Consider the following 24,628-nt stretch of genomic DNA (forward strand, 5'->3'; position numbering starts at 1 on the left):
ACTTAAACTGATACAGATTTTTTAGGGTTTCTTTTCTCAACTCCTGTCTGTTTCTCCAAACTGGGGGCGTGCCGACCACCATCTACTGTAGGTAATACACTGACTATGGATAAGTACCTCATACAACCCCACTTCAAAACACCCAAACTATCCCTTTAAGATCAAAATCAGTATCCATAAGTTCAAGGTAATTATTGCAAAAATGACCTGAAAAGTTCTATAATCATTTTCGTTTCCTCACGGTTCAGTGGCAAACTGGCATGGTACGGGTCCGGGGCCCATGTTTTGGGAACTCTGATCTACTTCTTTTTATTTGGAGGTAAAATTGAAAGTAAGTACACCCACAATGTTGGTAATAATCCATCATTGTACAGGAGTACAGTATTTAACTTGTGAGTACAATGTTATTATTACAACTAGAAACGATGACCAAAATTACAACTATTTGACACAAGTCGTAATAAACCAGAATCACTTTAAATACAAAACAAACAGAAGCATTCAGTATATTCTTTGTTGTGATGCCTCTTTGTTTCAATAAAAAAATAACAACGAGTTGAGAGGAGCATGTACACACACGCACACACACACACACACACCAAAAAAGGAAAAATGGCTACCCTAGAGCTTGGTCTTAGGCCAAGGCAATTTGTGGATTTGGAAATTCTGTGTATTTACAGTTTCACAAGTCTGTGATAGCTCAGTACGAGTCCATACCTGCTCTGCTGGATAAAATAGGAGGTGTGTCTCATTTGTCCTTGTTGGCTTCCTGAGTGTTTTCTTCTATCACCACTATCTGCACACCTGACAACTGTCCGCTGGCGTCCAGCTGCAGCCCCTGAACCCCCCCAGTCTGCGCCTCCTGCAATTGGCACTGCGTGTCCTCCATGCCGCTCTGGACCATCATGGTGGCCCCGTCTCTGCCCGACTCCCCGGTCAGTTGCAGCTCCATCACTCCCACCGTCTGCTCCATCGGAGCCGGGTTGATCTCGATGACCGTGTGCTCCTGGCCGGACTCCACCTCCTGCTGCACCAGCATGGTGCCGTCCACCATCTGGCCTTCTAACGGCATCATCTCGCCGCCGGCCTGCTGGCTCAGGTGCAGCAGCTCTACGGGGCTCACCACCGTGCCTAACTGGCCGGAGTCTTGCATGGAGGTGGTACCCACCAGCGTGAGGCCCGAGGACGGGTGCAAGGTGATGGTGTCCCCCTTTCCGTCCCCGGACACCATGTAGCGGGTGAAGAGCTGCGAGCCGGCGGGGAGCAGGGTGACCGTGTTGGAGGACTGGCCCAGGGAGGCGATGGGCAGGCCTCCCAAGGTAAACGGCTGACCCATAGAGGACAGAGAGATGGGGGACAGAACGGTGAACTGCTGGGGCTGCAGGGCGGCCTGCTGGTTGACTGAGGAGGTCAGGAGGGTGGTGGTGGAGGCGGGCCTCTGGAGACGAGGTCGCTTGGTCTGCCGCTTGGTGGGAGTTTTGTTTTTTGCAGGCTGCGGGGAGGTCAGGAGAGCTCGCACCTGCTGCTGCTTCCTCTGCTCTTCCAACTGCATCTCCAGGTCTACACAGAGCACACAACACAGCACTGAAGTTAAGTTTCCAAAATAAGATTTAACACGTCCCATTATTGATATTTAATATCAATATTTATCTGAGATGGTGGGTACGCTTAAACCAGCAAATGCCAAGTCCAATATCAAAACATACACAACATCGACTCAATTAAAATGTCATCTCGCCTTTTCATATTTAGTATTTAAACACTCACACAAACACGTGACTGCACAGAAGCTGCTTGTTTGTATAACAGAGCTCCAAGAGTTCTGCATCTTAACGGTTTGATTTTTCATACTTTTAAGAGTCATTTCAGGTCACGGGTTGATGAGTGCAGGACTTTGGCCCTGTTCACACCTGGCATTAATGTGCCTTGAGTGACCATTTGTGATCTCATTTCCCCGCTCTATATGCAAATGAACACAGTACGTTTCCGTTTGCAAAGACCAAATGCGTTGTTTGGAGCGCAAATGAGTACATACTTCCGCTTACGCAAAGGACGTCAGTTGAGTAGGCGGTCCTTCAATGTGGCCCAGGACACATTTCCGTACACACTGCTAAAAGAATGTGACCATATGCGGCCCAGACCACCTCTGGATGTGTTCAGAGCGTTCGGATCGCAATGCGTCTTGAGATCTAATAATCCTACTCACTAGTGATCGGATCACCCAGCATGTTAATGCCAGGTGTAAACAGGGCTTATAACAGGTGAAGTGTGTACATTTAGTGGACTTTTCCCACCATAGTCATTTTTATTCCACTGATTCCGCTAAACATGAACTTTCCATTTGGTTTCTTGTTTGGTTGAACTTGGTGAAGCTGCTATCAAAAACAAAAACTCTCACATGAATACTTATGAAGGGCATGAGATGCAGAGATTCAGAAAAAAAGCTAGTAAGTGGACCTTGAAATACAATTTTTTTGTCAAACTGTGTGTCATGCTTGCATATTGCTGTGGACGTGCTGTTGTGTGGGCTTTGAGGTCATTATTATTCTATATTCTGGACTTCCATAAAAAAACGTAAAAAAAACCAACTGACTTTCGGTTCTTATTTGATGTTTTGTGTAACTTCAAATACTTTGCACATGTATAACTGCATTGAAAAAAATGTATTTCTTGTACCTTTAACTTTCACCACACATCTGTGACTGAATGAATAATTGAAGAACATCAACGCAATAGGTCGATCAGAAGTACACTGATGCCAAAAGGGCTTTGCGTGAGTCTACAGCCATACTAATGGCTCTGCATCATGCTGATGTTAAGTAGGTATAATGTTTAGAGGAAACATCTTAGAATCGCCAAAGCGATTACAATTCATCCTGGGGGGGGGTCATGAATGTATGAACCAAATTTCATGACACACAGCAATCCATCAGTTAGTTGTAGAGACATTTCAATCGCGGTCTAAGAGGTGGACAGACGGTCCATTCTCAGAGCCATGCCGCTAGCATGGCTAAAACATAGATTTCATCTACAAAATGTGCACCAGCACCTTTAACTTTCCCCACATATATATGATTGAATGAATAATTCACAGCTTTACGTATATTCTACCGTTCTTTTATAGGTCCGTTACCAACTGTGTGGAGGTTTGGGGTAATAAGTACTGTACAAAATAATCACAAATCCAATTTTTATGTTACAGAAGAGAGCTATAAGACTTGTAAACAGAGCAGATTATCGTGAACCAACCAACATATTACTTATAAACTTGCATGCTCTCAAATTTAGAGATTTGGTGGACTTTAAAACGGTACAATCAATGTATAAAGTAAAAAATAAGTTGCTTCCAGAACAAATCCAGAAGTTGTTCCAAATTATAGTGAGTCAGTACGAACAAAGTTTACAAAAACAAAGATGTAGATAGTTTTGAAAATGAAATGAAAATGTGTAATACGCTTAATAGATTTTAAAAATATTTTAAAATAAGATAATTAACAAATATAAGACTGAGGTATGAACACTAGTGTTTATATGAATTGTTGTTGACTTTTTTGGTATATGCAATATACATATAATTATTTTTTTTTTCTTTCATACATTTTTTTGTGTACAAAGGGGTCGGTTTAATAAGATAAGGCTTCAGCCTACACCTTTTCGGTCAGCATAAACTTGCTCGGGTTTTCACTATTTCAAAAGTAATGACTTATTATTGCTTTTTATCATTTTTAAATGCTATATATTTTAGTTGTATAAGTTGAAAATGACCGAAATGAACTAAAACTAACCAAAACAGTAAGTCGATTTTGGAAGTAAGAACACTAATGCCAGTGTTTTCCTGAGAAAAAAAAAAAAAAAAGAGGTCATAAAAAATTGGCGCAAATGTATCTCTGGATTACTGCATTTTGTTGTTGTTGTAACTGAGTCATATAGCAATCTACAGTGACATCATTGTTCACTTCTTTTCCCCAAAAAAAACCACATCCGACGATGATGATGATGATGATGATGATGATGATGATGATATACACATCAGTCAAACAATGGACAGCTGACATATTTAGAGAATCACAGTGTGGGACCTTGTTTTGGTTGTCTACTCACCGGTGAGTGTGTTGAGGATATGCTCCTGGCCGGGATCCGTCTGCTGCCTCCTCCTTTCCAGCGTGTTCTTGACCGAGTCGAGCAGGCCGAACACTTGGGCGAGGTTACTGAGCACTGCCACCTCTACCAGACAGGAATCTGGGATCAGTGCGGCATCAATCAAAGGGTCACTTAGTCAGTCAGAAAGAAGGAACAAATTCAGCTATTGTAAACAATGAAGCGTTACGTATTCGGTCAGTATTGCTACACAGACCAACAGTAGCCCTTCTAAAAGCTTTCTGGTGTTGGTTTTTCACTCATCAGCTTCCAGCAGCAGCTGAAGTTGTTCCTTCTTTCCATTTGTTGCTCATTCATGCACTTTCGAGCGAGCCCTAACTCATACATATGGATAAGGATAATGCTTTCCCAGCAGCCATTGCACATTAGCGTTGTTGCGTACCCGTGTCCTGTAAGGTAGACGGGTCCCTGCGCTGCTGCACGCCGTTCAACAGCTCCAGCAGCTCCGTACTGATGTTGGTCACCACTTCACCCAGCAAACCCACGTCAGCGATGCCCTTCCAGAAGTTCAGCGTGTCCTCTGTGGACGTACAGACAACAAACACAAGTCTCAGTCACGGGTGCACTAGGAAGTTATCATTATTGTGAAATGTTGGGATGTGTGCTCTCTGTGACCTGAGATCTCATTAGATTCCTTCTTGTCCACAGCCTCCAGCGAGCTTGAAATCCAGTCCATCTTCCCACTCAGAACCTCGGCTCTGTCCTCGCCCACTGTCCCGCCGTTACCCAGGACAACCTGAGCTGCAATGCACACAAGACAGAACGCATTATGCTAACAACGCAATGCTAGTTGCTAGTAGAACAAAAGAATTGACTGTGTTTCTGGTTTGTCAAATGTCTGAGATTTGACGGTCAGCAGTCCAAAAGCAGGGTAAAATGAATGGAAAACAACGGCTGCCTATCAGGCAGTAAGTTTGAACCTACTGTACTTCTGTCCACACATCCAGTTATGCTTGCTTACATGGTCACAGAGAACTCGTTTCTGATTGGCTGACGGGTGTATTCATTTCTAAGAGGTGGACAGTGTAACTATGACGCAGTTCTAAATCAATGAGCCTCTACCCAACTCGTGATAAGGACACAAACAGTGAAGCGTACTGTAGCTGAACAGTTGGCTCTAGTGTTATTTGTGTAACCAGTGAAATAAAGTGAACGGTTGTTCAGAGAGAGAACCATGAAAATTGTGTTTCAAGAATGTGTTTGATATTTGCATGAATCTGGATGCAAGTTGCTTTTTGTTGGGTAGTTCCTTGCCCCCCCCCCCCAGAATCAGCCAATGCTTGCATGAAAAAGTCAAGCAAAAACAAGTGGGAAACAGCAAACATAACTTGTACATGGGGACTATTTTATTTTCCCTTTTGAACTGAGAAGAATCACTAAATACCTCATCATTTAGGACTTTATTGTAGTCTAAATCTATTTAAAAATAAATGTGTTTTTTGCTTTCAACATATTTTTTTTTCTTATTTATATATGATATTACACATAATTGATAAATCGGAAAATAATTTGGCATTGATAAAGCTGTGACCTTGGTGTGTTCTCACCTTGAGAGGACGTGGGCGTGGTGAGTCCAGAGCCGTCGGGAGGGAACCGCGTGTTGTTGATTAAAAGGTCAAACTTGGTGCTGCGACACGTGTTGGTGCACAGCGTGCTGTGCTGGTAGAAGTCGAGCTGACCCGAATCCATCATTTTTCTGGAGAGCAGAAATAAAGCAGGGTTTCAAACAGTTAGTAAACGGAAGAGGGAAAACAAGTTTGGTTTGATTGGTCACTATTATAACTGACCAACATTTTGATGTGTTCATTTCTGAGCTGGAGGTATAGTCTTTCCAACTCAGTACACTTATTCTACTTGTTTGGAAGGAGGGATGCACAATATGGATTTTTTTCCAGCCGATACTGATAACCGATAATAACCTGCCTCTCGTGGCCGATACCAATAAGATAACCGATAATTTAATTTTTTGTATTTTAAAAAGAAGTTCATAACCTGTAGTTTATGCACACCAATTGGCTAAGATGTAATGAGCAAATATTAATGATTTAATATTCGATACTTCTGACCTAACCAAGTCTAACTGACATTATCACTATTGTTAACACAGTTCTGACTCTTAAAATGCTCATTTATTGGCTATAATTTCATTGGAATAATACATAATGATATACACTGATCAGCCATAACATTAAGACCACTGACAGCTGAAGTGAATAACATTGACTATCTCATTACACCTGGCAGTGGGTGGGATATATTAGGATGCAAGTGAATATTTTGTCCTTGAAGTTGATGTGTGGGAGGCAGAAAAAATGGGCAAGCATAAGGAGCTCTTGTGGGATGTTCCTGGTCTGCAGTGGTCAGGACCTACCAAAAGTGGTCCAAGGAAGGAAAATAGAGCATCAGAACTGGACCACAGAGCAATGGAAGAAGGTGGCCCGGTCTGATGAATCACTTTTTTTTTTTACATCATGTGGATGGCAGCGAGTTGGAGGTGTTGACTCGGCCTCCAAATTCTCCAGATCTCAATCCAATGGAGCATCTGTGGGATGTGCTGAACAAACAAGTCCGATCCACGGAGGCCCCCACCTTGCAACTTACAGGACTTAAAGGATCTGCTACTGAAGGATTGGTGCCAGATACCACAGCAGACCTTCAGAGGTCTAGTGGAGTCCATGCCTCGACGGGTCAGGGCTGTTTTGGCGGCAAAAGGGGGACCTACTCAATATTAGTCAGGTGGTCATAATGTTATGGCTGATCGGTGTAAATTTCCCATCACTGGCCGATAATTTATTTAGCCCGATTCATATCGTGCATCCCTATTTGGAAGTTATACTTGTAAGGGCAACAACCGATTCATGTTCATTCACTGATTCACAAAACAGCCTGAGTAGTAAGAAATAATGTTAAAAAACAAATACAAGCATCCCACAGTGCAAGCAGTGCAGTATATTTTCTAAATAAAATAAATATTAGTAGAGCTGGATGGATAAGACATTTGTGTAAAAAGACTTTTTCTTCTCACTATTAACCTGAACGAGAAGCAGCACCAGAGAAAGGAGTCTCATCTTCACCCAACTGATATACGACACCTTTTTTTCTGAATGCTCCATATGTATTAGACATTGAACATTTCCATCCGTCAAAGAGACGGGAGGTTTGATGAAAAGCCAAGCCTGATTATTACCATCTCATCTACGGCTCAGGAGTGATGGAATAATGTCGAGTTAGTTCACTCGTATAAAGCTACACTGAATATTTCATACATTTATTCAAGATGTGCGAGTCACATCTCTGCCCGTTACATCAGCAGCGATACATATGTAAGAGTTTGCATGCAGACTGTGATGAATTAGAAAGTTGTTTAGTGCAACCAAGCAGAACTCAGAATATTGAAATATGGCTTGTGGCTCACTAATCCAAAACAGAAGTGCCCTCCTCACCTGAGCATGACTCCGCCCATCCTGATGGCTCTCTTCCAGTCCTTCAGAGTGGCTTTTCCAGAGATGTGCACAAACTGCTTGGGGCTGATCAGCTGGTCTTCATACTAGTGGAGAGAGCATTAGTTAAGAAACCACACTGAGTTCAATGTAGAGGTCACAGCAGAGATGGTGAAACACCAACAGCAAAATGACACACTGTTCTTCATACACCGATCAAACAGAACATTAGGACAGCGCGGGCACCCTGACCGGTCTGCGGCTACGCAGCCCCGTACGCAACAAACTGCGATGCACTGTGTGTTCTGACTCCTTTATATCGGAACCAGCATTAACTTTTTAAGCAATTTGAGCTCCAGTAGCTCTTCTATTGGATCGGACAACACAGGTCAGCCTTCGCTCCCCACGTGCATCAATGAGCCTCGGGTCTGACCCTGCCGCTGGTTTTCGTTCCTTGGACCACTTTTGGTAGGTTCTGACCACTACAGACTGGGAACATCCCACAAGAGCTGCATTTCTGGAGATGCTCTGACCCAGTCGTCTAGCCAGCACTATTCGGCCCTTGTCAAAGTCGCTCACATCCTTACACTTGCCCATTTTTTCTGCTTCTGCTTCAAAGTTTAAAGTTCAAAATGTTCACTTGCTGTCTAATATACCTGGCTGCTCCGGGTCACATGTCGATGTGCCCTTGAGCAAGACACTTAACCCCAAATTGCTCCCGGAGGCATAGCCATCGGTGTGTGAATGAGTATTTAGATTAAATCCTGATGGGCAAAGTTGGCACCTTAGTAGCCTCTGCCATCAGTGTATGAATGTGTGTGTGAATGGGTGAATACTGACATGTAGTGTAAAGCGCTTTGAGTGGTCGGAAGACTAGAAAAGCGCTATATAAGTCCAAGTCCATTTACCATTTACCATTTAATATATCCCCCCCACTGCCAGGTGCCATTCTAACGAGATAGTCAATGTTATTCACTTCACCTGTCAGTGGTCTTAATGTTATGGCTGATCGGTGTATGTCTGATAGGGCTTTGCTGATACTGGCCTTTAATTTAAAAAGAGTAATAGGCATACTGTGGTATTTTGAATCATGGCAGTACATTTTTTCATAAACAATGTGCGGCGCAGATCCAAAACCGTAGTAGGCCGGCGCTGGACAAGTAGAAGACAGCAATTAAAAATGTAGAAGAAGGTTCGCACACTTTAAGTGCAATTTATCGGCACATCTTAGTTAGTGACATTTCGAGCAGATGCTCTTCTTCAGACTTAATAAATCCGCACACAGTTGCCATCTTAAAAAGGTAGTACATTTTTTGATACCATCACACAAACTAAACCTGCTATGCTGACTGAGGGAATGTTATGTGGTATAGAACTGTGCACTATGAGTCGGTCAAGTGCTGTGCATTAGTGAGTATTGACTGATGATAAAGTGAGTCTATCATTGTGTTCGAATACTGGTGGTATTATTTGTGGTATTATTTGCAGCCTTAATGATTTCTTACCACTGTTTCATATTTCTTTTGTGAGCCTCGGTGCTCAACATTACATTTGGTTCAGAGCATTTGTTGTGCTTAGCTAGCTGCTCACTACAGGCTCAGCTTGACCAGCTATGATTGACAATAGTAAGCACCTGTTTAATTCAACTCATTCACAACACTATGTCTGAAAAGATTAACAGGGATATCTTTGACATTTTTGTTTTAGTATTTAAGAGAACATTATACAAAAGAGAACATTCATCATATTTAATTGTTCAGGACATTCAACTCAATCAGCCATTGTACGCTCAGGCCCACTTATAGTTCTATTATAGTTCTTCTCATTGCACTTATAGTGCTTTTCATTTTGCATATACATTCTACATTCCTGTTTACACTTCTGTGTATATATATTTATTAATTCTCATTATGCATATACATCCCTGTTTACATTCAGTTTATCCATTTGAAATACTGTCTACCACTAATATATACATTACTTATTATGCATTTTATTTTTGTTTATATTTTAGCCCTATATTTTAACTTGCACTATTTTATGTCTTAGATTCTCATTTTATTTTTACTTGTGTGATTTTCCTTTTTTAAATATACATATTCAATGAGTGTTGTTGAAGTGAATCTGAGATCCAAGATTTTTTCATTGCAAACAACTGCTTCGTTTTAGTTGTTGTGCATATGAATGATGATAAAAGAGAAACTTGAGTTGTAATCAGCATAATGCTATTTGAATCTTACACGTGTAAAGAAAGAAGAAATGAGAAGTCCAGTGGAGTTATTCTGGGACCAGAAGTAGTTCATGTTTATTTCCTGCTGACTGACTATTGAATGACCTAGTTGCCATGTAGCTATGTTCAGTACTGGTAGCAACCATTTGTAACAGTCTTTTTCACCATCTTTAAGTGCTTTAATATTAGAGTCTATATGTCTTGTTGTGACACGTTTTCATAAAAAAATAATTACCATATGGATGAGCTTTTGAAAACCAATGCTGCAGTCGTCAATGTGGACTTAAAACCACGATGAATACCAACCTTCACACATTTTACGTTGATCCCAGGGCACACAAACTTCTTCACCAGCAACACAGCTTTGCAGTCGCCGCATGTTATGGGACAGCCAATTTCAACGTCATCTCCATCGACTTGTTCTAAAAGAATGAAGATGTGAGGAGACCGGAGGAAAACATGTTTTTTTGTAATGTATTGTGCAAAATGTAAGCATCACTAAATCTTTCAAGTTGTCCAAATGTTATTGTGACAGTCTCTTACCGTGATGTGCTTCAACGGTCATGACAGCTGCATCTGTTTCCGCAGATTCATCTCTGTAGAGGAAACAGTTTGCATTTTCACATTACTTCTTGGTAGTATACTGTTTGTCTATCTTGTATCTACTTAGGAGAGGAACTCTTTATCCCACTGTAATCAACACCTAATCGTGGCTGATCATCTGGCATCCCTGTGTTTTGTTGATATTGCTTTGAAATGAATTGATATTTGAATTTCCGTCCACATCCTAGCTTAGTCTCAGTGAGGTTACACCTGACTTCAGTACTTACCCAGAGGTGATTGGCTGGAGCTGGAGGATGACCTGAGTCTTATTGGGGTCATCGGAGTCTCCTTCACAATCACCCTTCACCATCACCACCTCCGCCATGGACACCGTGACCTCGTCGGTGGTCGCCATCACACTCAGAGTAGACTACAGAGGGGCGCTGCTTTCATACAACAGCTATCCAGGAGTTGGCTCATCTGAAATATGATGACGACATAAAAAAAAAACATAAATGAAAGATGATAAAGCCCATATATTTCTCAGGTTCTCATGTAATGTTATTGATATCAAGATGCAAAGATTCAAAACTATTTTTGTTTTTTTGAGCTAACCTCTGCCACTCCTTGAGGGCGCCGGCGGCCGACTTTATTTTTTTCATAGGCTGTAGCAGGCTCAGTGTTAGAGCTAGAGTATCATATGAAACTACAAAACCTAAGAAGTCCATTGGAACCAACCATGGTATGCTAGCATGTCGGGAAGGAGGCTAAATAACGCTCCAAAGTTCCGCTAAATTTTGGTGAGGAAAAACTAGCATGGCCATTTTTAAAAAGGGGTCCCTTGACCTCTGACCTCAAGATATGTGGATGAAATGGGTTCTATGGGTACCCACAATATCTATATTATATATAATAATCACATGCAGTTTGGGGCCAAAAACATGCCGTTTTTTTGCATGCAATATAAATGTGTTATTTTTGCCTATTTTTAAATGATTTGTTTGAATATTTCTGCATACTGGGGTCCCTAAACAGCCTTGTAATTACATAAATGGTGTCTTAACGTGGTATTTTGGAAGGATTATTGACAATATTTATCAATTCTTGAGTGGTAAAAAATGGTTAAATTTAGAAACAAACCTGTGTAAAAAATGGCATAAACCCCTAAATTGCTGCAACAACTTATGAAACATAAGTGAGCATGGGGTTGGCCATCATATACTTCTATCATCAAATATGCTCTTATACACTTTCACAATTTATTTTAATTAATGTATTCTAGTTATAATAGCTTAGCATTAGTACACCTGGTTAAATTTAACTTAACTAGTTATATGTAATATAGTTAGGGTAACATTAGGGCAGTTGAAATAAAATGTAATACAGTCTTCTGTAAGAGTTGTTAGCTATGTTTCACTCTCCTTAACGTGAAGTAAACCATAAACCAAACTCCATATGTATATACATTTATATGTATATAAATATACACATTTATATGTATATATATACATATAAATGTATATATATACACATATATATATACATATAAATGTATATATATACATACATATATATATATATATGTATGTATATATGTATGTATATATATACATACATATATATATATGTATGTATATATACATATAAATGTATATATATATATACATACATATAAATGTATGTATATATATACATACATATATATGTATGTATATATATACAAAAAAAATATGTTTTAGACGTGAAGAAATATTGGGTCAGTTGAACCATTTCTGAAATATGAAATGTTATATATATATATATATATATATACACATACTGTATATATACACATACATATATAATATATATGTATGTGTATATATACATATATATACACATACATATATAATATATATGTATGTGTATATATACATATATATACACATACATACATATATATATACATATACATATACATATATATACATACATATATATACCCATATACATATATACATATACATATATACAAATATATATATATATATATATATATATATATATATATATATATATATATATATATATATATATATAAATATAATAACACAAATGGTTCAACTGACTCAATATTTCTTCGCGTCTAAAACATATAATGAATCAACTGTTTGGTGGGCTACATTAATCACAGTATCTACTGGTATATTATCATAAACTCTATGCTCTGTCGTGTAACGTTAATGTTATTATTAATTTAATAATTCAGTCTCACTTTATAAACTGTCAGATAGTGTTTATCTAGATGTAACGGTAACGGTCACTGTGTGGTATTAGAGGATAGAAACCGCAGTTTAGCGTGATTCACTGAGATGCTGACTGACATGAGGTCAGTAGACCATTCACTGTTACACCTGAACTAAATCCATCCGTCTAGTAGCAGAGAAACAGCCTCCTGTTCTCCTATAAGAGTGTGTTGTTATCAGGACCGCCGTGGGTAGCTGCCTGCTTCTCTTCTCTCTGTAGCTGCTCACACTCAGACTAGACTAGCCTCCTCGCTCTAGGAAGCCATTACAGGCTAACGCAAAAGGGCGTAACTTAATATGTGGCAACCTGGACAATAGTGTGCACTATACGGTGCTTGACGGGGTAAAGCTTTGCATTTACAGTGTGACGGTTACGTGCCGCTTGTCTCTGAACCGTACGTCCCTTCGTAACTCTGCATTTTAACTCTCCGTCCGTCCGCTCCCCCTCAAAATGACGTCTCCCTGTGCGGCGGCACGTACAGCAAACAACGGCACGGCGCGGCGGCGTTGCTCCTCCATTCTGGACGAGCCTGCGAAGCTGAACCCCACATCCGCTATTTACCCCCAAACACCCGGCTAAAAACTACCCCGAGTGTCGTAAGAACGGCGGGTATTTTGCAGCCGAGCATATTTAAAAGCATACGGTGAATAAATAGCTCGTCCTTACCGTTTTATGGAGAGAAACGCAGCGATAGATTGAGGAGAGCTGCGGCGCATGCGCACTGCGCATCATATGTAGCTTGACTTCCTGCTGAGCAGCGCTCGCCTTGTTATCACGCTCCTGTAAACTCTCACAACATTAGACTCATTTTACCTCAGTACCCACAATATCTATATTATATATAATAATCACATGCAGTTTGGTGCCAAAAAACATGCAGTTTTTTTGCATGCAATATAAATGTGTTATTTTTGCCTATTTTTAAATGATTTGTTTGAATATTTTTGCATACCGGGGTCCCTAAACAGTCTTGGAATTACATAAATGGTCTCTAAGTCTCTTAACGTGGTATTTTGGAGGGATTATTGATAATTTTTATAAATTCTTGAGTGGTAAAAAATGGTTAAATTTAGAAACAAATCTGTGTAACAACTGGCGTAAACCCCCAAATTGCTGCAACAACTTATGAGACATAAGTGAGCATGGGGGTGGCCATCATATACTTCTATAATCATATATGCTCTTATACACTTTCACGATTTATTTTTAATTAATTTATTCTAGTTATAATAGCCTAGCATTAGTACACCTGGTTAACTTTAACGTAACTAGTTATATGTCATAAAGTTAAGGTAACGTTAGGGCAGTTGAAATGCGATCTTCTGTCTGTGATAATAACTGTTTTATATGTAAGAGAGTGGAGACTATTTCATATTTGAGGACACCAGTGTTTAATTAACAAGCTGTATGTCTTACTGTGTGGGATTCACTGTTCTTTTTATGTGTATTGGTTTTTTTAACTTTGTAAAAAAAATATAACAAATAAATACAAACTTGTATTTTATTTATACAAATTGAATTTGTATTTATTATTAAAGCAATACATCAAACACCAGCAACTTGGTAAAGAAAATCTTAAAAATTAACAAAATTGTATTTATTATTAAAATGATAACTCGGACACTTCTGCCTTTTAAGACCGTAGAAGAAGATTTTATTGATTTTAAGGAATATTTTGGTAAAAAAAAAAAAATCTTAAAAATTAATAGAATTTTATTTATTATTAAAATAATAAATCTTACACTAACAACTTGGTAAAAAATCTTCAAAATTAACAACATTTTATTTATTATTAAATTGATAACTCGGACACTAGCAACTTGGTAAAAAAAAAATTCAAAATTAACAGAAGTTTATTTATTATTAAAATATCAAGTCAAACACCAGCAACTTGGTAAAGAAAATCTTAAAAATTAAGAAATTTTATTTATTATTAAAATGATAACTCAGACACTAGCAACTTGGTAAAGAAAATCTTAAAAATTAAGAAATTTTATTTATTATTAAAATGATAACTCAGACACTAGCAACTTGGTAAACCCAAATCTTAAAAATATACAGAATTTTATTTATTATTACAATAATAAATCTTACACTAGCAACTTAATGAAAAATTTTCAAAATTAACAGAATTTTATTTATTATTAAAATGATAACTCGGACACTAGCAACCTGGTAAAAAAAATCTTCAAAATTAACAGAATTGTATTTATTATTAAAATAATAAATTGTACACAAGCAACTTGGTAAAGAAAATCTTAAAAATGAACAATTTCCTTTTTTGTCACTTTCTGTTTTAATATGGTTTATTTATTTAAGATATATCACAGAGATTGTGTCTATTCTGCTTGTGGTCGCATTAGTGTTATCATTGGTGAGCATTGTAATGTAGTGTTTGAAGAAATAGTGACATTTTCAATACTGGTTACAGCTTCAAAGTTCATAAAAGTGAATCCTAACCCCAACCGACGGTGTAACATTTAGGTTGCTCGTTTAGATTATATGTGATTTATTGATCTTTACCTGTGAAACGGCTTACGTTACATGAGTTGGTGTGTTCAGGAGATACATTTATAGTTTTCTATCATTATGGATCATAGATCATATTTATTCTTTTACAACTGAGGACGGGGCGCCAGGACAAGTGATCACTAGCTGCCCCTGTGTTAAAAATTGTGCTTCCGAAATCTCTTGATGGCGATTCCGCAGAAGGAGTGGTTAACCCCACCCCTCCTGTGCCAAGCACAGCAGAAGCCCTTTTTAACGATTCCATTGAACATCCCACTATGTGGCCTGTGAAAACATGATCCTCACTCAGGGGTTAGAGTTTTAAAATTAACTCTGCGTATGAGTATTTTATTATGTGTTGCATAATAACAACATATGAAGATACGTATTATTTGAAATGTTCAGTAATTAGTCAACTATCGTTGGCGTTTAAGCATATTCGGGTGTGCAGATTTCACTATCGAAAAGCATGATGGGTAAATAATGGGCGGGGTAACCTAAAATTGTTGGCTCTCATTGGTTGACATTCATGCGCACTTCCAGCTAGTGTTGCGTTCAGTTCATGTGGGGAAATCGACGAGCATCGAGAAAAACATCTTGACAGAAGTTTTCGGTAAATGTGGCTGCACTCTCTCTCTCTCTCTCTCTCTCTCTCTCTCTCTCTCTCTCTCTCTCAATCATCCGTATAGTTAATCTACATAAAAGATAATGAAAAAGAAAAACAGATTCAGGGCTGTAACTAGGATTTTTGAAATAGGATACTGAGGTTGTGCATTTAAATATCCAGGGGTACATTTTTTAAAGAATTTTCACATATAATTCTGTGGGGAAAAATCTGTTATATTTGAATTAAGTTTCACATTTGTTGTAAAATTTAAAGATGTTTGGTCTAAAATAATGTCAGAGTTAGCCTTCACAGCCGACCATGTGGAATTTGTTTGTTTCTTTATTTACACATATAATAAATAAATAAAAACATACAATATATAATTTGCAAAGGAATGTAAAGGAGAATTGCCTAAAACTCTACAAGAAAACCTTACAAACCTTACAAGAAATATTAACACTAAGGTAATATACACAATTTGTATGTATCTATCAATAATGTGTGTGTAGTTGTAAATATAAACTCTTTTTTTGTGTATGGAAAATGTCCAAATTCCCAGATACAACCCTGAACACATAATTTGGAGACATGACGCAGTAAAGAATTCATGTTGCTAAAAAAAACAGCAAAAAAACTTGTTAATATCATGTTATATTAAAGTATCATTTAAAAACATCTTCCATTATAGGCATCACAGACTCATCACATACTTGATACAGGCTACACTGTCAGCAGAGATATTTTATTTTTATAAAATATATTGCCAAACTGGGGCTCCCAGCTAATATGGACTATATATTTCATTTGTGTTTGTTTATTTTACCTTTTTTCTTCCCATTTTACCTGATTGTAGCAATATCTCAATATCAGTAACTCAATCTAATCATGCCTAGTGTAAATCTAGTTTTGGGATAAAAAAAAGTGCCATGGTGGACTAGGCTTGGTCCCTGTAATAACGTGGCCATGTCCAAATCTTTATCACTATTACAGTAATATGTCAGAATAGCCAATCTAGGTCATAATAATCCTCCACCACTCTGTCAGCAGAGGGCGCCAAACCCCAGTTAAAAAACAACAAATTTTGAGTCCAGACATTATTCATTGTACATCTATTTATTTTTTTTAACCAATCAATAAAATCACATCAAATATAAAATAAATAACATTTATTCAGTAAAGCTGTGAAATGTGACCATGGGGATCAAGAGCTGAACAGTTTTGTGCTATGTAACATCCTGCAGGCCTAATAGCAGCTGCTGATGTTTTCTGGTACAGAGTGAAGCCCTATCAGTGGGTTGGTTTGATCATCCATGTGGACAACATGAAAAAAAAACACACCATTATTAAAGGCATAGTTCAACATTTTGGAAATTTTCTTGCTGAGAGATGAGGAGATTGATGTTTGTGTGTTAAATGTGCCTATGTAGTTTGAGCCAAGATGTGGTTAGCCTCATAGAGATCGAAAGCTGAGGGAAACAGCTATTTGGCTCTGTCAAAAGTTTACAAATACGCCTACCAACCAACACTTATAAATCTTGTCTGTTTAACCTGTACACAAACAGAAATGTTAAAAACGCCAATTTGTGGTTTTACGGGGAGTTACATGCTGGAACTATTTCCTGACGAACAACAGTTATCCATCCACCCATTACTTCAGTGTAGAATCTTAAACAGGCACAATGATACCAAATCTGGCAAGCTCACTATGACAACAAGAACCCGTTAAGTCCTTGAGAGTGGTTCAATCTTCTCATCTACTCTCAGGAAAAAAAGTAAATAAACACATTTCCCAAATGTTGAACTACTGTAAGATTACAGTAAAAGAGAGAGAGGCTGGATCTGGACTGAAGGTTGACCATAGCCACCATCATCATCATGATCATTACACAGGACGGCCACTGTTTGTAAGTTTACAAATGCTGTCGTAAATGTTATTTAAATTTTGAACTATACATCATTGCTGGATATAGAGGCGTTTAGTAATAGTTGATGAGCTTATTTCTTCCCATAAAGTCAGTCTCTTCAAAAATAGCCATTTCTTTTTCTTGGAGTCTTTCCAAGATGTATTGTCCTTTTAAATGTAACCAGCGCTTTCCAATCAACATCTCCGAGGCCGCCGTCTTCACACACCGTGAACTGAGCAACGGGCCCTTCTGATGTGCTCAGGAATGGGAATCATGCTCACTGGAGAACAGTTTGCTAAACAGCACAGTATATTAATCAATATCAATATCATACAATTTAACCCTGTTTAGATGACAGACAAGTGAGAAAGGTGGTTGTGGCATTAAACACAGTCAGACGGGTTGGCAAAGTTTGGATGTTGCGAGGACATTTAGCCACATTGTGATGAAGTCCTCCCCTGCACCAAGCACATGAAATGTTAACATCTGATTGTCAAATGAACGGAAACAAAACATATAGTGTGCATACTGTAGTAAACTGTATTTTAACCTAGCTATAACAGGTGATGCAGGAAGCATACATTTTGAATCTGCACATAGAAGTAAAAATAAAGGGATGGTGCATCGGATCATTGGATCACCCATACAGCTTTTATCAACTCAAAGAAAAAAAACTAAACGCAATTTGGTCACATGAATGCAAAGTAAAAGCTCCTGAATGCATAATCTCTTGCAGTTTACAGTGTGAGTGTGAACAGGTTTTGTTCAGTGAGATGCTGGTGAAAGGTGCTCAGAAAAACAACAGCCATCTGACCATCGTAGGCTCCATTACAGCTGGTACTATTAGAGTCACAAGTCGGTAAATCCTAAATACTCTAACCCATGTAAAAGCTTAAGTTATGTTATGTACGGTATGCCAAAATGACTAAGCTAACAAAGAATCTCTTCAGTGCAGCTTTAGTGGTTTTGAAAGTCAATGGATGTAGGCGAGCACTTTGATATTGGCATTTTGATAGCTTTAAGGACATATTTCAACATATTGGTAAATACGCAGAGTTAGATGAGAAGATTGATACCAGTCTGAGTCAGAAGGTGATTAGCCTAGCTTAGCATGAAGACAGGAAGCAGAGGGGAAACAGCTAGCCTGCCTCAGTACAAAGTGAAATTGAGATTCTCTGAGATTCAGAGGGTTTGCTGGACTACGGAGATGAACTATGGGGAGCCAGGCTGTTTAATACCCCTGTCTACAGTCTTAATGCTACGCTAGGCTAATCGCCTCCTGGGTCCAGCTCCGTATTTAATGCACAGAAATTTCACATCTAACTCTTGGAAAGACAGTGAAAATGCTTATTTCTCAAATGTTGAATTATTCTTTTAAGGCCCTGCAAAAGATCAAATCAAGCATTTTGTCACATGCGACAGGAAATATGAGCGACAGGGGCGATGACATACGGTACGTAAAGGTCCTTTCGCCAAAACCCATCAGAATGCTGCAGGAATGAGTCCTCAAACCTGCAAATGAGTTCCTATTTTAGTACTCCCGGTTCCCTCGTCTGGAAGTCAACAGGTTTTTTTTTTTGGTTTTTTTTAAAGTTATTTTTTGGGGTGATTTTTAAGTATTTATTGATAGGACAGTGGATAGAGTGTTGGAAAGGGGGAGAGAGAGAAATGACATGCAGAAAGGAACACAGTCCGGATTCGAACCCGGGTCCACCGCTGCTAGGCGGTGGCCATACATGGGCGCTCGCTCTACCGACTGAGCTATCCAGCCGCCCGTCAACGGGTTTTTTGAATATGTTTTTAGTTAGATGCCTGAAATAAGGTCTGTTGTTAACACAAGCTTAAGAGATTTTAACATTTTGTTCTACGACATAAAATACATCAATAAATATATAGAATTTTGAAGCCTTTATGTGTCTTAAAAAAGATGGTTGCTAACAAGCGGCTAAATGAGTAGACAAAACATCATCAAGCCAACTCGTCCGCTTTTGTGGTCTCGTTGAATATACTCGCGCTCGTGCGACCGTGGTGCAGTTAGTTTATAGCCTAACGTTAGCTTTGCACTTGTGCCGATTGCATTTATGCTTCAAAAATCATAAAAGTGGCGTTCATTTGTGGAGATTATTTTACGGAAAAAAAGCCAATGGAAAAATCCCATTGGCTTTTTGTCGAGGGAACCAGGGCGATGCTAACTTCCTGGTTGGCCTACAAAAATCTGTCATCCCTGCAGCACTCTACTATAGCTGCAACAATGAATTGATTAATCATCAAAACTCTCTGATTGCAGCTTCTTAAATGTGAATATTTTCCGGTTTCTTTACACCTCTATGACAGTAAACTGAATATCTTTGAGTTGTGGACAAAACAAGACATTTGCGAACGTCATCCGCAAATGGATCACTGAAAACTGGTGATCCATTTTTCACCATTTTCTGACATTTTATAGACCAAACAACTAATCAATTAATTGAGAAAATTATGGACAGATCAGCAATGAAAATAATCGTTAGTTGCACCCCTAAACCCAATCCAGGGTGCTGTGAATTCATGGCATATTCCCCGCTGAGCCTGCTGAACTGTAGCGGATTCGAAGGACTATCATAACCATTTTAAAATAAATGCTAATTAGCTTTTGCAGTATATGGTGCCATGTTAAATGTGACATCTCAGGGTTGACACATTTAGCCCAGGTTTTCTCCTACTGACACATCTGGAACATGGCATAACGTATCGGCCCACGAAAGCAGCGCGCACATCCACGCCGTTGGATTTAGTGAGTTGGCATCCATCATTATTATTATTATATTTTTTTTTGTGAATTAAGCTTTGAATAAAAAAGAAAACAGCTGTTTACATAAGCTGCAAAGAGCTGCAGGTCAAACTCAAACTCCTTTTATCTGTTGAAGTCATTAAAGGTCTGATGGACTGAGAGGTAACAATGTCTCTAATACCTAAACGGGACCACCTACCCTAAATACAATGGCCTATCTTTATGTATACGCCTTAACTAGAAATAATCTATATACTTCTTTTACAAAAACATTACTCACCTATTCACAGAATGATCAAAGGTTTAAGTCAGTTTGGCGTAAGTGCACATACAGCTTACAGAAGCAGGAGGAGCACATTGATTTAATATGGTGACACTTATTGTAGAGTGCACTGTGTCGGTTCACATCATCAATTAAATAGCTTTCAGTGACCTTTCATCTCTATAGATCTCACTATTATTTACAATATTACAGTCACAAAAGATTGCAGGCAAAGCATCGCACACACTTTGACAGATAGAAACCCACGACAGTGCTGTATGAAATGTATTTTCCGTCTACGCGGTCGTCCTTTAACTCCAGGGCTACGCTCTAAAGCCCTGAGACCTGATCACCTCTGCACGCTTTACGAACCTTATAAGGCCCAAAACAGCTCAGCTCGTGCTCCGCCACATGGCTTTAGAGATACAACTTGCCTATGAGATACAACATCGGGATTTACAATGGCACCCTGTTAGAAAAGAACCCCGGTTGTCAGAAGAACCCACACACACAGAGAGGGCACGAAGCACAAGGTGAGGAAGTGACGGATGGTGACATCACAGGGTGCTGAGCCTGAGTGACTTGGTTTCGATGGACGACTGTGAGACGAGGTGAGCTCTTGGTGCGGCGGCGGGACAGTGTTTGGAGTTCACAGTCAGCAGTGGCAGCCCTTCTCGGGGACCGCGGTGGCTAGTTCCTCGTCTTCGTCGGCCGGGTAGAGGACCTTGGCGGTGAGGCCGCTCTTCACCCCGTCCCAGCCGTCGCGGGTGACGATCTCCCCCATCTTCATCAGCTCGTAGATGTCTCTGGTCAGCAGCTCGAAGGCGCGGTCCACGTTGCTGTTGCACTTGGCCGACGTCTCCACGTAGCGGATGCCCAGCTCGGCCGCCAGTTCCTCCGCCTCGTCCCGGCTCACCTTGCGGTCCTTGTTGAGGTCGCTCTTGTGGCCGATGAGGATGTAGACCATGTGGTGGGGCAGGATGTGCTCGCTCACCTCCTTGTGCCACTCCCTCACATGCTCAAAGGTCTTGTGGTTGGTGAGGTCGAAGACGAGCAGGCCGCCCACGGAGTTACGGTAGTATGATGTTGTGATGGACCTGGTGGGTAGAAGGACATGTTAGTAATTCAAGGCAAAATGATCTTGATTTAGTACTGCTGAACATTTTTGGACAACTCTGATGAACACAACTAGGACCTGCCACCAAACGTTTACACTATCTGGACTGTACGTAAGATCCAGGGCTGTTTTTAAGTCTTTTGGAGAAGGTCTCAAATCAGTTGAGACAAGTCCAAGTGATATACTGTAGGCCTAAGAAAAGTCAAGTCTCCAAGTCAGCCCTGACGAGTACAAGTCAAGTCTCAAGTTAATCCAGACAAGTCCAAGTCCGAAGATCTTTTATTTATACTGACAAGAAGAAACATGTTTCAAGGCTCAAGTCACAAGTCATTCCAGACAAATCCAAGTCCGGTCTCAAGGCCTGTCAAAGCAAGTCCAAATCGAGTCTCAAAGTCAGTTGAGACAAGTCCAAGTCAAGGCTTAGGTTAATCAAGACAAGCCAGGACTTGGATACAATAACAAACAGATCAGATCAAGCGAAAGGGAAGAAAAAAGGTTTTATTCCTCTGTAGGGTCCTTTCCATAATGTTGTCAGACACTTATAATAACAATCTGAGCCTTGTCAGTAGCAAAAACAAGCACTTTAGTGGGCGTATAGCGCTACATTGACGCTGCTCACTTGCCCTCACAGCTCGTTTCGTGGCTGCCGGTTACAGCGCTCTCCTTCAATACTGGACCAATTTCTAAAATTGTGGTCCACATTACTCACTTAGACGCAAAAACATGAGGAAATAGGGGCCAAGTTGAAAAATACCAATGTTGCCCTTTAAAAACCCACCAGGTACAGTGCACACTACACACATCTACAGTATGTGACATCTACTGTTGACCCGCTATCTCCCCATAAAGACTGTACCGCCCTAAAAAAAAGACAAAAACAGGTCTGTTGTGGGTCTCACAGGGTTAAATAGGCTAACAAAGGTATTAAAATTAGATTTTGACACAAAACAGGGCTTCAATATGTGGTAAGTGCCCTGCTGGGGATGAATGACAGTATTGAATTTTGACTGAAGTTAATTGAAATGAATCAAATTACCACAAATCCAATAAACATGGGATCCTTGGGGCCCCTGTAAAGGTCTATAGGGCCTACAAGGAGTTACTGCCCCCCCTTGCAAAGATCCACTTACACTTACAAGTCCTAATCCATGCACATGGTGGTTTAAAAAATTGCTGCTTGATTTCACAAACACTTCTCACAGTCAGTTAAGACAGAAGTGAAAGTGTAGTGAAGCCTGCAGGAAACCACCCTCTGAAGGTATGTCTTCAAAGGGGGACTCAGATCTGAGAGCTAGGAGCTGCTGCTTCTCCACACACAGAGAGGAGTGCTTTAAAAAAAGGAAATTATCCATGACAGCAAGGACACATGAAACAGAAGCAACAGGGCAAGAAATAGAGATCTGGAGACTGTGGAGTCTCAGGGAATCAGACTGGGGCCTAAATATGAGGAGGATGCCCATCATCCATGAATGATCATGATGCAGCTCCATTTTTGTTTTTATATATAGGCCAGGGCATGATAAGATCGAGGCCTGTAGAATCATCATCCACTGTCTACACTCATTGCATCACAATGACATATATCATTTTTCATTTTACAATAGCAGCCAAACACGACAAGGCCTCTCATCATTATTTAACCATAAATCCTATATGAGATCAGAATGATCGTTCCATTTAATTCAGACCCATTTGATTATAGTTTCCTACCTGAATCGCTCCTGTCCGGCCGTGTCCCAGAGCTGCAGCTTGATCTTCACCCCGGGCTCGATATCCAGAGAGCGGGCGTAGAAATCCACCCCGACGGTCGGATCCGCCACATCGCTGTAGATCCCGTCCGTGAAACGTTTCAGCAACGAAGACTTACCCACCGTGGAATCACCGAGCAAGATGATCCTGAACTGGTATTGCCACAAAATATCCATGGCATGACTGGATGGGGGGATACCAGCGGAGCGTGTGTGTCGGTCTGTGTGTGCGTGTGTGTGTGTGAGAGACAAAGCCCTGTGCGCGGCGTGTTTACATGAAGAAGCCCCGGAACCTGCTGCTGCTGCTGCTCCCAGTGCTACTGCTGATCTCTGCTCAGGAAGCACAGAGCGACCGCAGCAATCATGTGATAGATTCACCTATGATCTACTACAACACTAAACCCTGTGCAGCACTGAATTAGACTGAGCTGAACTGTACGTTATGAAAGAGAGATCAGCCCTAGTGGGATTTTAAACCATATAAGAGAACCTAATTCAGGTTTTGCATTCATATATCGAATTTGTTTTGCAGATTCTTTTAGTGTACTCTGAAATGTCTTCATGTAAGAGCAAATATTTCGCAACTGTTTATTTGCAGTATGACATCTGCATATCTCAAAACCAGATCACAGATCAGAGGCAGGCTGCTGTCCGTGGTTCTGAAGTAGGTTAAAGAGAGTGGTGTCTAGAAGGGAACCCGCAAATTGCAAAAATCTGATCTGAGATCTGCAAAAACTAGCAAACTCTCGCGAGAGTCGCTGCATGACGACCCTTATCCTAACCTTAACTAAGCGAGATCAATTGAAAATCTCGCGAGAGTTTCCCCAGTTTGGTGGTTCCCTTCTAGACACTACCGTTAAAGAGGCTTCAGTTCTAGCTATAGTGCAACAGGAATGAGTCCTAAAACCCGGAAATGAGTTAGCATTTTAGCACTTCCGGTTTCCCTCGTCTGGAAATCAATGTTTGGTTTTTTTTTAATGGGTTTTTAGTTAGATGTCTGAATCAAGGTCTGTGATTAACACAAGCTTAAGAGATTTTAACGATTTGTTCTGACA

The 24,628-nt window shown here is 39.8% G+C and overlaps 2 protein-coding genes and 1 non-coding gene across 6 annotated transcripts; all 3 read right to left on the reverse strand.

Moving 5' to 3' along the window:
• Positions 1–562: 562 nt before the first annotated feature.
• Positions 563–13,480, reverse strand: gmeb1 (glucocorticoid modulatory element binding protein 1). 4 transcript variants are annotated; one of them, XM_037795151.1, is made up of 10 exons: positions 13,324–13,480; positions 10,659–10,851; positions 10,372–10,424; positions 10,135–10,250; positions 7,602–7,705; positions 5,706–5,854; positions 4,774–4,899; positions 4,541–4,678; positions 4,102–4,224; positions 563–1,560 (listed from the first exon to the last, which is right to left on the reverse strand). In XM_037795151.1, the coding sequence occupies exons 2-10, from the start codon at positions 10,784–10,786 to the stop codon at positions 749–751; spliced, it is 1,749 nt and encodes a 582-aa protein (XP_037651079.1). In that variant the 5' UTR covers positions 10,787–10,851; positions 13,324–13,480; the 3' UTR covers positions 563–748. The 4 variants fall into 4 exon arrangements, with proteins under 4 accessions (XP_037651079.1, XP_037651076.1, XP_037651078.1 ...); XM_037795148.1 differs by having other exon boundaries at positions 4,102–4,239; XM_037795150.1 differs by lacking the exon at positions 13,324–13,480 and adding an exon at positions 13,137–13,296 and having other exon boundaries at positions 4,102–4,239.
• Positions 13,481–15,285: 1,805 nt separating this feature from the next.
• Positions 15,286–15,419, reverse strand: LOC119504057. The gene has a single exon (XR_005210502.1). It is a non-coding gene; the product is annotated as a U11 spliceosomal RNA (small nuclear RNA).
• Positions 15,420–19,950: 4,531 nt separating this feature from the next.
• rab42a (RAB42, member RAS oncogene family a) lies at positions 19,951–24,129 on the reverse strand. Its single transcript, XM_037795153.1, has 2 exons — positions 23,536–24,129; positions 19,951–21,805 (listed from the first exon to the last, which is right to left on the reverse strand). The coding sequence occupies exons 1-2, from the start codon at positions 23,748–23,750 to the stop codon at positions 21,364–21,366; spliced, it is 657 nt and encodes a 218-aa protein (XP_037651081.1). The 5' UTR covers positions 23,751–24,129; the 3' UTR covers positions 19,951–21,363.
• Positions 24,130–24,628: the final 499 nt, after the last annotated feature.

Source organism: Sebastes umbrosus, chromosome 15 (genome assembly GCF_015220745.1).
Source record: "Sebastes umbrosus isolate fSebUmb1 chromosome 15, fSebUmb1.pri, whole genome shotgun sequence".
NCBI lineage: Eukaryota > Metazoa > Chordata > Actinopteri > Perciformes > Sebastidae > Sebastes > Sebastes umbrosus.

Bases quoted from the DNA above. Each gene is read 5' to 3' on its own strand.
- gmeb1 (XM_037795148.1), bottom strand. From the start codon at position 10,786: ATGGCGACCACCGACGAGGTCACGGTGTCCATGGCGGAGGTGGTGATG. The intron at 7,706-10,134 runs GTTGGTATTCAT...TCTCTCCACTAG, and splicing joins TCAACGTAAAATGTGTGAAG to TATGAAGACCAGCTGATCAG. The intron at 4,900-5,705 runs GTGAGAACACAC...TGTGCATTGCAG, and splicing joins CACGCCCACGTCCTCTCAAG to CTCAGGTTGTCCTGGGTAAC.
- rab42a (XM_037795153.1), bottom strand. From the start codon at position 23,750: ATGGATATTTTGTGGCAATACCAGTTCAGGATCATCTTGCTCGGTGAT. The intron at 21,806-23,535 runs GTAGGAAACTAT...TCTACCCACCAG, and splicing joins GCCGGACAGGAGCGATTCAG to GTCCATCACAACATCATACT.